Source organism: Oreochromis niloticus, unplaced genomic scaffold (genome assembly GCF_001858045.2).
Source record: "Oreochromis niloticus isolate F11D_XX unplaced genomic scaffold, O_niloticus_UMD_NMBU tig00001974_pilon, whole genome shotgun sequence".
Classification (NCBI taxonomy): domain Eukaryota; kingdom Metazoa; phylum Chordata; class Actinopteri; order Cichliformes; family Cichlidae; genus Oreochromis; species Oreochromis niloticus.
Window position 1 is genome coordinate 201,685 of NW_020327524.1, and position 17,629 is coordinate 219,313.

Genomic DNA, 17,629 nt, shown 5'->3' on the forward strand with positions numbered 1-17,629 from the left:
CAGCTAGAGGCAAGGTAAAGCCTGAACAGGTCGCCAGTCAGAGCGACAGACAACCATTCGCGTTCACATTCACCCCTATGGATAATTTAGAATGACCAGTTAATGTAATCCCACTAAGTGCATGTCTTTAGACTGAGGGAGGAATCCAGAGTAGCAGGAGATTACTTAAACCCTGTATGTCTACATAAAAGTAGTGCTGGAGCACAATGTAGGATCACACCCTCAGTATTTGAGCAGAAAGTTGTTTGTTGCTATAAAAATGGTGAGAAGAAGTGAAGGTCTTTCCTACAGAGAAATTGCAAAGAAAGTCAAGATGTCAAGTGTTCTTCACCTTCAAAAGACAATCAGAAACAGGGGAAAAGTCTACTAGACCCAAAGCCTCAACAGAGTCAGAAGACACAATTCTGAGCTACAAGCAGAGCTTAATTGTGGTTATAGTAAGCAAGCCTCAATTTCAACTGACAGGTCAAGTCGCAGCAACAGAACCATTGCTAAGATGTCAGAATAAGAAAAAGGTTTACCTGAGCCATGAAACACTGCCAATGGAATACTATGTTATGGAGTAATGAATCAAAATCAAAATCTTTGATCTTTGTACAGTATTGAGTAGGCAAAAGGATAGTTCCTTAATCTGTACCCCTGAATTCATTGTGGTTAAAATGGATTGTATGATTTCTTTTTTAACTTCAATTGTTTATTTGTTCTATGCTTTCAGAGTAAAACGAGTAATTGAACTGCCTGAATTTCAATTAAAGAAAATGGAAAAATTATGGTGCTGTGAAACTGTTGACTGGTAGTGCATTACTGTGTGTGTTCAAGGTTGACCCTGGTCCATATTTTGATTCCTGTGTGAGAGACTCCTGTGCTTGTGACACTGGTGGGGACTGCGAATGTCTGTGTACTGCTGTGGCTGCATATGCCAAAGCCTGTAATAAAGCTGGGACCTGCATTGCATGGAGGACTCCAAAGTTTTGTCGTAAGTCTGATCACTATCTTACCAGAAAAATCTGAGCTACAGGATTGAAGGAGCAATTGACATATTAAGAATTATGTCATTATTTAAAAGGCTGTACAAGTCTAATAAGCAATGGTTTTGTTTCTTGCAGCTATGTTCTGTGACTACTATAATTCACATGATGGTGAATTATGTGAGTGGCACTACAACCCTTGTGGACCTCGGAACTTGGAAACGGACTGCTTGAAAACATGTAGCAATCCATCTGGAAACTGCTCCACACACATCACCAACCTGGAAGGTACATTAAAAACAGGATTGATATGCCATTTTGTGGACTATTTATTTTTGTTTTAAATGCGCAGCTTAAGTCAAGAGAACAGTAGACCGTACCCCTGCCCATAACAAATACTGATCAAGTTTGCTTTTCTTAGATATACAATTAAATAAAATGTTTGGACAATGACATAATTTTTCTGTTTCAGTTTTCAGCGTTATTTGTCACATGCAAGTTAGCACAGGGTCAGCATTGCAATGACAAGTGTTGGACGAGCAGAACACAAGTCTCTCAGCAGTATAATACAAAATAAAACTATAAGTTAAAAAGTAATATATATATATATATATATATATATATATATATATATATATATGTATATATATGTATATGTACAGAAAGAACTGTTAAGCACTAAAATTACAGTTGGCAGATGGTAACATGTAAAACAGCTGACGTGCTGGGTGGCTGTGGTACTTGATGATGCTGTGTTTTTTATGGAGACACCGGTGGAGATAAATGTCCTGAATGGCAGGAAGCCTCATGCCTGTGATATGCTCTGCTGCCTTTACCACTCTCTGTAGTGATTTCCAGCTGCTGGCAGAGCAACTCCCGTACCAAACTGTAATGCAGACTGTCAGCAAACTCTCAATCACACTCCTGTAGAAATTTGAGGTGATGCTGGCATTCATGCCAAACTTCCTGAGCCTCATCAGGAAGTAGAGTTGCTGGCGAGCTTTTCTAATTACAGTGCGTGTGAATTTCTGTTAAAACCCTTGAATGAGAGGTGAAAGTCTGCACTTTAATCAAATTTTATAGATTTTTGGTTTGAAAACATACTACTGTGGTTTTACCATCACTTTGAAGCAAGGAGGTCCTCTGTTAAATCCAGTCTGGGGCCCTTCTGTGTGGAGTTTGCATGTTCTCCCCATCTCCGTGTGGATTCTTTCTGGGAACTCAGACATGGACGGGATTAGGTTAATTAGTAATGCTAAATTGACAAAGGATAGAAAATGTCTTCCTGCAGACTGTAAATAGGAATAGGTGAAGGAGAGGCAAATAGTGAAATGCTGACAAAAAAGCTTATCATGTATTTAACTTGTAAATTTACTAAAGTTAATCACTATTTTAAAACATTGTAGGCTGCTATCCAAGGTGTCCCCCAACCAAACCCTTCTTTGATGAAGAAAAAATGAAGTGCGTTGACTGCTGTGAAGACACAACAACTAAAGGAACAACACCAACACCTATACAAACAACATCTGTTGAATCCACAACAGCGACGAGTACGACAACAAAAGCAACCACAGTCGTTACATCGGGACCAACAACATCCTCTACCACAGTTTCACCTACTGAAACAACAGTTCAAAGATCGACCACAGTTACATCAACACCATCTGTGAGTACTGAAATTACATCTGGGACTGTCACTACCACTAAAGGAACAACAACAACACCTATACAAACAACATCTGTTGAATCCACAACAGCGACGAGTACGACAACAAAAGGAACCACAGTCGTTACATCGGGACCAACAACATCCTCTACCACAGTTTCACCTACTGAAACAACAGTTCAAAAATCCACCATGGTTACATCAACGCCATCTGTGAGTACTGAAATTACATCTGGGACTGTCACTACCACTAAAGGAACAACAACAACACCTATACAAACAACATCTGTTGAATCCACAACAGCGACGAGTACGACAACAAAAGTAACCACAGTCGTTACATCGGGACCAACAACATCCTCTACCACAGTTTCACCTACTGAAACAACAGTTCAAAAATCCACCATGGTTACATCAACACCATCTGTGAGTACTGAAATTACATCTGGGACTGTCACTACCACTGAAGGAACAACAACAACACCTATACAAACAACATCTGTTGAATCCACAACAGCGACGAGTACGACAACAAAACCAACCACAGTCGTTACATCAGGACCAACAACATCCTCTACCACAGTTTCACCTACTGAAACAACAGTTCAAAAATCCACCACGGTTACATCAACACCATCTGGGACTGTCACTACCGCTAAAGGAACAACAACAACACCTATACAAACAACATCTGTTGAATCCACAACAGCGATGAGTACGACAACAAAAGGAACCACAGTCGTTACATCGGGACCAACAACATCCTCTACCACAATTTCACCTACTGAAACAATAGTTCAAAGATCCACCACGGTTACATCAACACCATCTGTGAGTACTGAAATTACATCTGGGACTGTCACTACCACTGAAGGCACAACAACAACACCTATACAAACAACATCTGTTGAATCCACAACAGCGACGAGTACGACAACAAATGGAACCACAGTCGTTACAACGGGACCAACAACATCCTCTACCACAGTTTCACCTACTGAAACAACAGTTCAAAAATCCACCATGGTTACATCAACGCCATCTGTGAGTACTGAAATTACATCTGGGACTGTCACTACCACTAAAGGAACAACAACAACACCTATACAAACAACATCTGTTGAATCCACAACAGCGACGAGTACGACAACAAAAGTAACCACAGTCGTTACATCGGGACCAACAACATCCTCTACCACAGTTTCACCTACTGAAACAATAGTTCAAAAATCCACCACGGTTACATCAACACCATCTGTGAGTACTGAAATTACATCTGGGACTGTCACTACCACTGAAGGAACAACAACAACACCTATACAAAAGACATCTGTTGAATCCACAACAGCGACGAGTACGACAACAAAACCAACCACAGTCGTTACATCAGGACCAACAACATCCTCTACCACAGTTTCACCTACTGAAACAACAGTTCAAAAATCCACCACGGTTACATCAACACCATCTGTGAGTACTGAAATTACATCTGGGACTGTCACTACCACTGAAGGAACAACAACAACACTTATACAAACAACATCTGTTGAATCCACAACAGCGAGGAGTACGACAACAAAAGGAACCACAGTCGTTACATCGGGACCAACAACATCCTCTACCACAATTTCACCTACTGAAACAATAGTTCAAAAATCCACCACGGTTACATCAACACCATCTGGGACTGTCACTACCACTAAAGGAACAACAACAACACCTATACAAACAACATCTGTTGAATCCACAACAGCGATGAGTACGACAACAAAAGGAACCACAGTCGTTACATCGGGACCAACAACATCCTCTACCACAATTTCACCTACTGAAACAATAGTTCAAAGATCCACCACGGTTACATCAACACCATCTGTGAGTACTGAAATTACATCTGGGACTGTCACTACCACTGAAGGCACAACAACACCTATACAAACAACATCTGTTGAATCCACAACAGCGACGAGTACGACAACAAAAGCAACCACAGTCGTTACATCAGGACCAACAACATCCTCTACCACAGTTTCACCTACTGAAACAATAGTTCAAAAATCCACCACAGTTACATCAACACCATCTGTGAGTACTGAAATTACATCTGGGACTGTCACTACCACTAAAGGAACAACAACAACACCTATACAAAGAACATCTGTTGAATCCACAACAGCAACGAGTACGACAACAAAAGCAACCACAGTCGTTACATCGGGACCAACAACATCCTCTACCACAGTTTCACCTACTGAAACAACAGTTCAAAAATCCACCACGGTTACATCAACACCATCTGTGAGTACTGAAAGTACATCTGGGACTGTCACTACCACTGAAGGAACAACAACAACACCTATACAAACAACATCTGTTGAATCCACAACAGCGACGAATACGACAACAAAAGCAACCACAGTCGTTACATCGGGACCAACAACATCCTCTACCACAGTTTCACCTACTGAAACAATAGTTCAAAAATCCACCACAGTTACAACAACACCATCTGTGAGTACTGAAATTACATATGGGACTGTCACTACCACTAAAGGAACAACAACACCTATACAAACAACATCTGTTGAATCCACAACAGCGACGAGTACGACAACAAAACCAACCACAGTCGTTACATCGGGACCAACAACATCCTCTACCACAGTTTCACCTACTGAAACAACAGTTCAAAAGTCCACCACGGTTACATCAACACCATCTGGGACTGTCACTACCACTAAAGGAACAACAACAACACCTATACAAACAACATCTGTGGAATCCACAACAGCGACGAGTATGACAACAAAACCAACCACATCGGGACCAACAACATCCTCTAGCACAGTTTCACCTACTGAAACAATAGTTCAAAAATCCACCACGGTTACATCAACACCATCTGGGACTGTCACTACCACTAAAGGAAAAACAACAACACCTATACAAACAACATCTGTTGAATCCACAACAGCGACGAGTACGACAACAAAAGCAACCACAGTTGTTACTTCGGGACCAACGACATCCTCTACCACAGTTTCACCTACTGAAACAACAGTTCAAATATCCACCACGGTTACATCAACACCATCTGTGAGTACTGAAATTACATCTGGGACTGTCACTACCACTAAAGGAACAACAACAACACCTATACAAACAACATCTGTTGAATCCACAAAAGCAACGAGTACGACAACAAAAGCAACCACAGTCGTTACATCGGGACCAACAACATCCTCTACCACAGTTTCACCTACTGAAACAATAGTTCAAAAATCCACCACGGTTACATCAACACCATCTGGGACTGTCAGTACCACTAAAGGAACAACAACAACACCTATACAAACAACATCTGTGGAATCCACAACAGCGACGAGTATGACAACAAAACCAACCACATCGGGACCAACAACATCCTCTACCACAGTTTCACCTACTGAAACAATAGTTCAAAAATCCACCACGGTTACATCAACACCATCTGGGACTGTCACTACCACTAAAGGAACAACAACAACACCTATACAAACAACATCCGTTGAATCCACAACAGCGACGAGTACGACAACAAAAGCAACCACAGTCGTTACATCGGGACCAACAACGTCCTCTACCACAGTTTCACCTACTGAAACAATAGTTCAAAAATCCACCACGGTTACATCAACACCATCTGGGACTGTCACTACCACTAAAGGAACAACAACAACACCTATACAAAAAACATCTGTGGAGTCCACAACAGCGACGAGTATGACAACAAAACCAACCACATCGGGACCAACAACATCCTCTACCACAGTTTCACCTACTGAAACAATAGTTCAAAAATCCACCACGGTTACATCAACACCATCTGGGACTGTCACTACCACTAAAGGAACAACAACAACACCTATACAAACAACATCTGTTGAATCCACAACAGCGACGAGTACGACAACAAAAGCAACCACAGTTGTTACTTCGGGACCAACAACATCCTCTACCACAGTTTCACCTACTGAATCAACACTTCAAATATCCACCACGGTTACATCAACACCATCTGTGAGTACTGAAATTACATCTGGGACTGTCACTACCACTAAAGGAACAACAACAACACCTATACAAACAACATCTGTTGAATCCACAACAGCGACGAGTACGACAACAAAAGCAACCACAGTTGTTACTTCGGGACCAACAACATCCTCTACCACAGTTTCACCTACTGAATCAACACTTCAAATATCCACCACGGTTACATCAACACCATCTGTGAGTACTGAAATTACATCTGGGACTGTCACTACCACTGAAGGAACAACAACAACACCTATACAAACAACATCTGTTGAATCCACAACAGCGACGAGTACGACAACAAAAGCAACCACAGTTGTTACTTCGGGACCAACAACATCCTCTACCACAGTTTCACCTACTGAAACAATAGTTCAAAAATCCACCACGGTTACATCAACACCATCTGGGACTGTCACTACCACTAAAGGAACAACAACAACACCTATACAAACAACATCTGTTGAATCCACAACAGCGACGAGTACGACAACAAAAGCAACCACAGTTGTTACTTCGGGACCAACAACATCCTCTACCACAGTTTCACCTACTGAAACAATAGTTCAAAAATCCACCACGGTTACATCAACACCATCTGTGAGTACTGAAATTACATCTGGGACTGTCAGTACCACTAAAGGAACAACAACAACACCTATACAAACAACATCTGTTGAATCCACAACAGCGACGAGTACGACAACAAAAGCAACCACAGTTGTTACTTCGGGACCAACAACATCCTCTACCACAGTTTCACCTACTGAATCAACACTTCAAATATCCACCACGGTTACATCAACACCATCTGTGAGTACTGAAATTACATCTGGGACTGTCACTACCACTGAAGGAACAACAACAACACCTATACAAACAACATCTGTTGAATCCACAACAGCGACGAGTACGACAACAAAAGCAACCACAGTTGTTACTTCGGGACCAACAACATCCTCTACCACAGTTTCACCTACTGAAACAATAGTTCAAAAATCCACCACGGTTACATCAACACCATCTGGGACTGTCACTACCACTAAAGGAACAACAACAACACCTATACAAACAACATCTGTTGAATCCACAACAGCGACGAGTACGACAACAAAAGCAACCACAGTTGTTACTTCGGGACCAACAACATCCTCTACCACAGTTTCACCTACTGAAACAATAGTTCAAAAATCCACCACGGTTACATCAACACCATCTGGGACTGTCAGTACCACTAAAGGAACAACAACAACACCTATACAAACAACATCTGTGGAATCCACAACAGCGACGAGTATGACAACAAAACCAACCACATCGGGACCAACAACATCCTCTACCACAGTTTCACTTACTGAAACAATAGTTCAAAAATCCACCATGGTTACATCAACACCATCTGGGACTGTCACTACCACTAAAGGAACAACAACAACACCTATGCAAACAACATCTGTTCAATCCACAACAGCGATGAGCACGACAACAAAAGCAACCACAGTTGTTACTTCGGGACCAACAACATCCTCTACCACAGTTTCACCTACTGAAACAACAGTTCAAAAATCCACCACGGTTACATCAACACCATCTGTGAGTACTGAAATTACATCTGGGACTGTCACTACCACTAAAGGAACAACAACAACACCTATACAAACAACATCTGTTGAATCCACAACAGCGACGAGTACGACAACAAAAGGAACCACAGTCGTTACATCGGGACCAACAACGTCCTCTACCACAGTTTCACCTACTGAAACAATAGTTCAAAAATCCACCACGGTTACATCAACACCTTCTGGGACTGTCACTACCACTAAAGGAACAACAACAACACCTATGCAAACAACATCTGTGGAGTCCACAACAGCGACGAGTATGACAACAAAACAAACCACATCGGGACCAACAACATCCTCTACCACAGTTTCACCTACTGAAACAATAGTTCAAAAATCCACCACGGTTACATCAACACCATCTGGGACTGTCACTACCACTAAAGGAACAACAACAACACCTATACAAACAACATCTGTTGAATCCACAACAGCGACGAGTACGACAACAAAAGCAACCACAGTTGTTACTTCTGGACCAACAACATCCTCTACCACAGTTTCACCTACTGAATCAACACTTCAAATATCCACCACGGTTACATCAACACCATCTGTGAGTACTGAAATTACATCTGGGACTGTCACTACCACTGAAGGAACAACAACAACACCTATACAAACAACATCTGTTGAATCCACAACAGCGACGAGTACGACAACAAAAGCAACCACAGTCGTTACATCGGGACCAACAACATCCTCTACCACAGTTTCACCTACTGAAACAATAGTTCAAAAATCCACCACGGTTACATCAACACCATCTGGGACTGTCACTACCACTAAAGGAACAACAACAACACCTATACAAACAACATCTGTGGAATCCACAACAGCGACGAGTATGACAATAAAACCAACCACATCGGGACCAACAACATCCTCTACCACAGTTTCACCTACTGAAACAATAGTTCAAAAATCCACCACGGTTACATCAACACCATCTGGGACTGTCGCTACCACTAAAGGAACAACAACAACATCTATACAAACAACATCTGTTGAATCCACAACAGCGACAAGTACGACAACAAAAGCAACCACAGTTGTTACTTCGGGACCAACAACATCCTCTACCACAGTTTCACCTACTGAAACAACAGTTCAAAAATCCACCACGGTTACATCAACACCATCTGTGAGTACTGAAATTACATCTGGGACTGTCACTACCACTAAAGGAACAACAACAACACCTATACAAACAACATCTGTTGAATCCACAACAGCGACGAGTACGACAACAAAAGCAACCACAGTCGTTACATCGGGACCAACAACATCCTCTACCACAGTTTCACCTACTGAAACAATAGTTCAAAAATCCACCACTGTTACATCAACACCATCTGGGACTGTCACTACCACTAAAGGAACAACAACAACACCTATACAAACAACATCTGTTGAATCCACAACAGCGACGAGTACGGCAACAAAACCAACCACAGTCGTTACATCGGGACCAACAACATCCTCTACCACAGTTTCACCTACTGAAACAATAGTTCAAAAATCCACCACGGTTACATCAACGCCATCTGGGACTGTCACTACCACTGAAGGAACAACAACACCTATACAAACAACATCTATTGAATCCACAACAGCGACGAGTACGACAACAAAAGCAACCACAGTCGTTACATTGGGACCAACAACATCCTCTACCACAGTTTCACCTTCTGAAACAACAATTCAAAAATCCACCACGGTTACATCAACACCAACTGTGAGTACTGAAATTACATCTGGGACTGTCACTACCACTGAAGGAATAACAACAACACCTATACAAACAACATCTGTTGAATCCACAACAGCGACGAGTACGACAACAAAAGCAATCACAGTCGTTACTGCGGGACCAACAACATCCTCTACCACAGTTTCACCTACTGAAAAAATAGTTCAAATATCCACCACGGTTACATCAACACCCTCTGTGAGTACTGAAATTACATCTTGGACTGTCACTACCACTGAAGGAACAACAACAACACCTATACAAACAACATCTGTTGAATCCACAACAGCGACGAGTACGACAACAAAACCAACCACAGTCGTTACATCGGGACCGACAACATCCTCTACCACAGTTTCACCTACTGAAACAATAGTTCAAAAGTCCACCACGGTTACATCAACACCATCTGGGACTGTCACTACTACTAAAGGAACAACAACAACACCTATACAAACAACATCTGTGGAATCCACAACAGCGACGAGTATGACAACAAAACCAACCACATCGGGACCAACAACATCCTCTACCACAGTTTCACCTACTGAAACAATAGTTCAAAAATCCACCACGGTTACATCAACGCCATCTGGGACTGTCACTACCACTGAAGGAACAACAACAACACCTATACAAACAACATCTGTTGAATCCACAACAGCGACGAGTACGACAACAAAACCAACCACAGTCGTTACATCGGGACCAACAACATCCTCTACCACAGTTTCACCTACTGAAACAACAGTTCAAAAGTCCACCACGGTTACATCAACACCATCTGGGACTGTCACTACCACTAAAGGAACAACAACAACACCTATACAAACAACATCTGTGGAATCCACAACAGCGACGAGTATGACAACAAAACCAACCACATCGGGACCAACAACATCCTCTACCACAGTTTCACCTACTGAAACAATAGTTCAAAAATCCACCACGGTTACATCAACACCATCTGTGAGCACTGAAATTACATCTGGGACTGTCACTACCACTGAAGGAACAACAACAACACCTATACAAACAACATCTGTTGAATCCACAACAGTGACGAGCACGACAACAAAAGCAACCACAGTCGTTACTTCGGGACCAACAACATCCTCTACCACAGTTTCACCTACTGAAACAACAGTTCAAAAATCCACCACGGTTACATCAACACCATCTGTGAGTACTGAAATTACACCTGGGACTGTCACTACCACTGAAGGAACAACAACAACACCTATACAAACAACATCTGTTGAATCCACAACAGTGACGAGTACAACAACAAAAGGAACCACAGTCGTTACATCGCGACCAACAACATCCTCTACCACAGTTTCACCTACTGAAACAATAGTTCAAAAATCCACCACTTTTACATCAACACCATCTGTGAGTACTGAAATTACATCTGGGACTGTCACTACCACTGAAGGAACAACAACAACACCTATACAAACAACATCTGTTGAATCCACAACAGCGACGAGTACGACAACAAACGCAACCACAGTCGTTACTTCGGGACCAACAACATCCTCTACCACAGTTTCACCTACTGAAACAACAGTTCAAAAATCCACCACGGTTACATCAACACCATCTGTGAGTACTGAAATTACACCTGGGACTGTCACTACCACTGAAGGAACAACAACAACACCTATACAAACAACATCTGTTGAATCCACAACAGTGACGAGTACAACAACAAAAGGAACCACAGTCGTTACATCGCGACCAACAACATCCTCTACCACAGTTTCACCTACTGAAACAATAGTTCAAAAATCCACCACTTTACATCAACACCATCTGTGAGTACTGAAATTACATCTGGGACTGTCACTACCACTGAAGGAACAACAACAACACCTATACAAAGAACATCTGTTGAATCCACAACAGCGACGAGTATGACAACAAAAGCAACCACAGTCGTTACATCGGGACCAACAACATCCTCTACCACAGTTTCACCTACTGAAACAATAGTTCAAAAATCCACCACGGTTACATCAACACCATCTGGGACTGTCACTACCACTAAAGGAACAACAACAACACCTATACAAACAACATCTGTTGAATCCACAACAGCGACGAGTACGACAACAAAAGCAACCACAGTTGTTACATCGGGACCAACAACATCCTCTACCACAGTTTCACCTACTGAAACAACAGTTCAAAAATCCACCACGGTTACATCAACACCATCTGTGAGTACTGAAATTACATCTGGGACTGTCACTACCACTAAAGGAACAACAACAACACCTATACAAACAACATCTGTGGAGTCCACAACAGCGACGAGTATGACAACAAAACCAACCACATCGGGACCAACAACATCCTCTACCACAGTTTCACCTACTGAAACGATAGTTCAAAAATCCACCACGGTTACATCAACACCATCTGTGAGTACTGAAATTACATCTGGGACTGTCACTACCACTAAAGGAACAACAACAACACCTATACAAACGACATCTGTTGAATCCACAACAGCCACGATTATGACAACAAAACCAACCACAGTCGTTACATCAGGATCAATAACACCTCCCGGTAAGACCTTACAATATTGTAAAGTTTTAACTTTAGAACATAAAGTGCTTTGCGGCAATTGTCTTTGTGGTTTGGCGATGTATAAATAAAATTGATTTGAATTGAATTGAATTGAATTGAATTTAAATTAATTTAAATTAATTTAAATTAATTTAATTTAAAGAGAACTTGGCTTAGCAAAGTCTCTTCCCAACTTATGCTGAATCATGTGAACATACAGAATTGCTTTGCTTTCTTGGTCCTTATTATTATTAAGTTATTGTTATCAAATGGAAAATTCTGCAAATCCTAATCATCACATCTGACAATCTCTCATTCCTTTTGTAACAGAATGCACTGAAAGCCCGTGTCCTCCTCCTCCCACTTGCTTGCCGGGTTTCCAACTGATTATCAATTATGGTGTCATTATCAATGACACCTGTTGCCCAACGTACGAGTTTGGTATGTCACTCTAATCTATCAGCTTGTCCTATCTGTACACTATATAATGTTCTGAAGAAACATGCCTAATTATGATACTGAAGAATGTTCTTCCTACTTGTGTGTTATAAGGAGCAAGGATGACCCTGATAAGGAAGTGAATGGATGAATGGATGGAGTGTAGTACAATATTAAACGGACCAGATCATCAATGCAATATGTGTGAATGTTAACTAAACCCATGTCTCTTTGTGTCTGCAGCTCCTAAAGGTGTATGTGTCTATGACATGACTGAATACAAGGTAAGCACAAAGTTCACCAGTTGGGTGGCTCAGGTAGTAGAGTAGGGCACCTACTAACTGTAAGGTTGGTGGTTTGATCCTAGTCTGCTTCCCGAGTATCCATGGGCAAGATACTAGCCCCATGTTGCATCCACTGGTGTGTGGATGGCAGTTCGGAAGCACTGAGAAACATTTTTTTTTTTAAAGTGGGTGAATGGGCACTGGAATTTGCATGTATTCAGATGGTTATGTTAGGTCTTAATTTCAATCGCAGCTATTGGAGAACAAAAAGTGAATCAGTTACATTTGTAGGCAATACTTAAAATAGGCTATGGAAGAGTGTCAGAGCTGAACACACCAAGTAACTTTAATGTTTATTCAGCCCATGCAGTTTAAAGTATCATGGCTCTAATGTGCAAGTAAAAATAAAAAGCAGCACAGAGACGGCACTGAGGTCTTATAGCTTGAGTTAATTTTACCGCACTTGTGGTGATCAAATCACCAGTCTCTCTTGTCCTGTTTGTTGGAAAAGTGTTATATTTTAATGTCATTTTTTATATTCTTTAAAGATCTTTATCACTCACTTCACTGATATGATCTTTGATTGGACTAGGTAGTGCTCAATTGACATGTAAAACACACCCTTATATATGTTATCTTTCACTGGTGTTTTAGATTTTGTCAAGCCAGCTAACTCTTTCTGTGCTGAACTTGCTTTGTGTTATACCCATCATTACGATAAGGTTTAAAATCAATATAGAGGTATGAAAGATTCCTTGAAGCTATTAATATAATATATAACATACAATTCTTTAGCCTGGTACCAAGATCCCGACGCCAGACACACTATCAGAACCCCCTTTAGAAGCACCAGAAGCACAATCAATGGGAGAACAAGCGTCAGTAACAACAACAACAACACCATCAGGAGTTGGAGAAACATCAACAATGTCAGAGTCGCTAGCGCCCGGGCCCTGCCGGGAATGTCACTGTGGCACACAAGTGGATCCTGTCACCAAGCTGAACATCATTACCTGCAAACCTGTCGTCTGCAACAAAAACTGTTCTGCTGTAAGCTCATTCACATGCCAACTCACACGACACATTTATTACTATCATAAAGAGGAATCATAACACAACACCTCACACCAGCAAGCAAGCCTGAGCAAATCGCACTATAAGGTCCAGTACGATAGCACCAAAATACTAGGACCATAGATCTGAATTGAAATGAACAGCTTTGTGAAACTTGGCTAAAAAACCCCAAAACAAACCACTGAAGCAGAGCTATTCTTATTTTCCGCAATAGAAAATAATGTGCATTGTTGAAATGGTATATATTACATTATACACAACCATAGCTTAACCCACTATGATGTCACTGAGACTGGATCTCGCTAACATGGACATCTCAGGTGCACAGCTTTTACTGGGAACATAGAAACACCACCACCTGTTGTTCAAACATTCTCTTAGTGAGGTGGAGCCATTCAATAGAAAGTTGGCTTATGTACCTTAAAGGTGAGAGAAGAATTAAAAGTACATGTTTCAGATAATGAACTAAGGATAAACATTATTAAGCACTGTGAATATTGAAACACTACTCTAGTAGAGTCCAACAACATGACTTTAGATCCGAAAAAGAGCACAGTTCTTCTCTTTAAGAACTTTGTGAAGGCATCATTAACAAATAAGTTACCCTCAAAGTATATATGTGTTTACCTTATCCTTTATAAAATAGCTTTCTTTTTTAATTTTGTTGCGCAAATAGAGATGTTTAAGGTCATCAAATAAATTTTAACATTAGATAAAGATAACTCAAGTAAATATTAAATGCAGATTTCAAATAATGAAAGAAAAGCAAAAAGCAATCCAAACCTACCTGACCCTATGCTAAAAAGTAATTGGCCCTTAAACCTACTAACTGGCTGTGCCCCCTTCGCAAGAACTGTATTCAAGCATTTGTGATAAGTGGTAGAGTCCTTCACATGCAGATTTGTTTTAATTCAGCCACAGTGGAGCATATTCCAGCATACTCAGGTCTAGACAAACACAGACATACTGTTATATTTTCTTACAAAGCTCTCTTACTCTCCTTATCCCTCTCTTTCACAGGGTTATGAATATCAGACTGAGTCAGGCAAGTGCTGTGGTAAATGTGTTCAGACGGCCTGTATTTTCACCACAACTGATGATGTGACAGTGCATGTTATTCAGGTCAGTACTGCAACCAACAGTGAATAAATACTAGCATTATTAGCACCATAGCAGCACTCCTTTCTTTCTCTTTTTTAAAAACTAATCAGCAATTTAGGACCTAAAAAACAAAAGCTTATAAATTCAAAGCCAAAAAAGTGTAAAAAAAAAAAAAGAAAAAAAGAACAACAATCAGACAAGCAAGAACCTGTTAATTACAACTAAGTCAAACTGAGTTATCAGGCCTTCTCTATTTTTGAAATGAGATGACATGCAGGTACCCTCTGTTTTGAGCCAGAAGTGATAGATAGTCTCTTTGTGACAACTGACTTGGTTATGGCTTTCATGTTTTACAGGTCAACAGCTCTTACATACCCCGTAATAACAAATGTGTGCAATATACCTGTGAGAAGCTCAATGGACTGCCTGTTACCAAGGAAACCAAGACTACTTGTCCTCCCTTTAACCCTTTGGACTGTGAACCTGTGAGTTTATTAGACTTTTACGCTAGTGGATTTTGCTTTTTACTGCTGAATATTTCACACAACATGAAACGTCCTCTTCCTCTAGGGCACTGAAACAACAGACGCCAATGGGTGCTGCAAAACCTGTAAGTTATCAAACTAAATAATTAAATACATGTTAAGAACATAAACTTTAAAACTGTGCATCACGTGAGTGTGCAACTGCTGTCATGTGTTCCAGGCAAGATAAGTCTGTGTAAGACCCAGAAGGAGCAGAGAATCATTGAAGTGAACAACTGCAAGAGTGCACAGCCAGTTAATATCACATATTGCGCTGGACACTGTGAAAGTTTGTCCATGTGAGTCTATTATTTGAAATTTAACCTGAGATTGCCTTCATTTCCCTTAACTGCCTGCTACATGTTCACTGCATTCTGAGAGTATTTCATCTGTTAATTTTTTTTACTGCATACCAAAAATTAGTAAGAATCCACTATTATTTATCTGCTGTAGGTGAACTTTACCTACTAGTATATATGACTGCAACATTAAAGTAATGATTATCTTTAAACCTCACCCATTAAGGATTAGACATGATACAGAACATTTATATTTTTATGTTGATGAGTTACTGTAACCACTGGAGGCTTCATTAACTTCTCTTTCTGTGTGTGTGTGTGTGTGTGTGTGTGTGTGTGTTCAGGTATTCTATGGCAGCCAACAAAATGGTACATGAATGCGGGTGCTGCCAAGAAGCCACCACCAGTTTGGAGCAGGTGGAGCTTACCTGTGATGATGAGTCTAAGCTGCAGCACAGCTACACCATGGTACAGTCATGCCACTGCATCAAAACAGAATGCGTGGCAGGGACAACGTCCAACCCACAGCACCGCAGGAGACGCTGATCATCAGTAACTTGAATGCTTTACAATGGCTAAGACCACCTTTGACACTCCTTGCACCACGTTTTCTTATCTCTGGTTAAACAAATACTCCTTTTCTGTATCACAACCTACCACTGTGATGTAAACTGTCTTTTCTTGGTGATAAACATTAAAGTCTTTCTGCAACATCAACATTTTCACCAAGTCTTTGTGGGGATTGAACATCAAAGAACACAAAAACTTTGAAAAACACTTGCTTTTCAAAAAAAAAAAAAAAAAATACATATGGAGGTTTAACACTTTTTGATGACAAATTTGACATTGTGAAGGGAACAGTCTTACAGAAAGGTTATATTCCATTTCCACTGCATCTCCTGTGGCTGGCTTCTAAATCAGCTTTTCACTTAAAAAAATGTGCACTACTTGTTCTTGTCTTGTGATATATGACTGCAATTCATGCTAGATTGTCAATAAATGAATATTCTGAAATCAGCGAACACCAATTGAATACCAAACTTTCTGGACTTAAACATGTGTATTACACAGAAATAACAGAATCACATGACACGACTGCACTTTAAACATTAATAGTTTTGCAGACACTCTCATAGACAAGAACTTTGGCAGACAAAATGTTGGCAGGTTACAAGTGTGAATAGAAGACTTAGTCACCACTGTGTAGAATACACAGTCACCAAGGAGCATTGTTGGTCTT

The 17,629-nt window shown here is 40.7% G+C and overlaps 2 protein-coding genes across 2 annotated transcripts in view; both read left to right on the plus strand.

The window, feature by feature from the left end:
• The window catches only part of LOC109194433 (mucin-2-like), a 35,437-nt gene extending 23,524 nt beyond the window's left edge, over positions 1-11,913 (plus strand). Inside the window, exons 25-28 of the mRNA XM_019355587.1 lie at positions 820-976; positions 1,107-1,256; positions 2,375-3,887; positions 6,711-11,913. Of these exons, the coding sequence (XP_019211132.1) occupies positions 820-976; positions 1,107-1,256; positions 2,375-3,887; positions 6,711-11,913 (7,023 nt within the window). The remainder of the gene's footprint in view (positions 1-819; positions 977-1,106; positions 1,257-2,374; positions 3,888-6,710) is intronic.
• A 37-nt stretch (positions 11,914-11,950) lies between these two features.
• Positions 11,951-17,106, plus strand: LOC102077647 (mucin-5AC). Its single transcript, XM_019355590.1, has 9 exons — positions 11,951-12,669; positions 13,000-13,110; positions 13,351-13,391; positions 14,187-14,441; positions 15,486-15,587; positions 15,923-16,051; positions 16,137-16,176; positions 16,272-16,389; positions 16,734-17,106. The coding sequence occupies exons 1-9, from the start codon at positions 12,009-12,011 to the stop codon at positions 16,933-16,935; spliced, it is 1,659 nt and encodes a 552-aa protein (XP_019211135.1). The 5' UTR covers positions 11,951-12,008; the 3' UTR covers positions 16,936-17,106.
• The last annotated feature ends 523 nt before the right edge of the window (positions 17,107-17,629 follow it).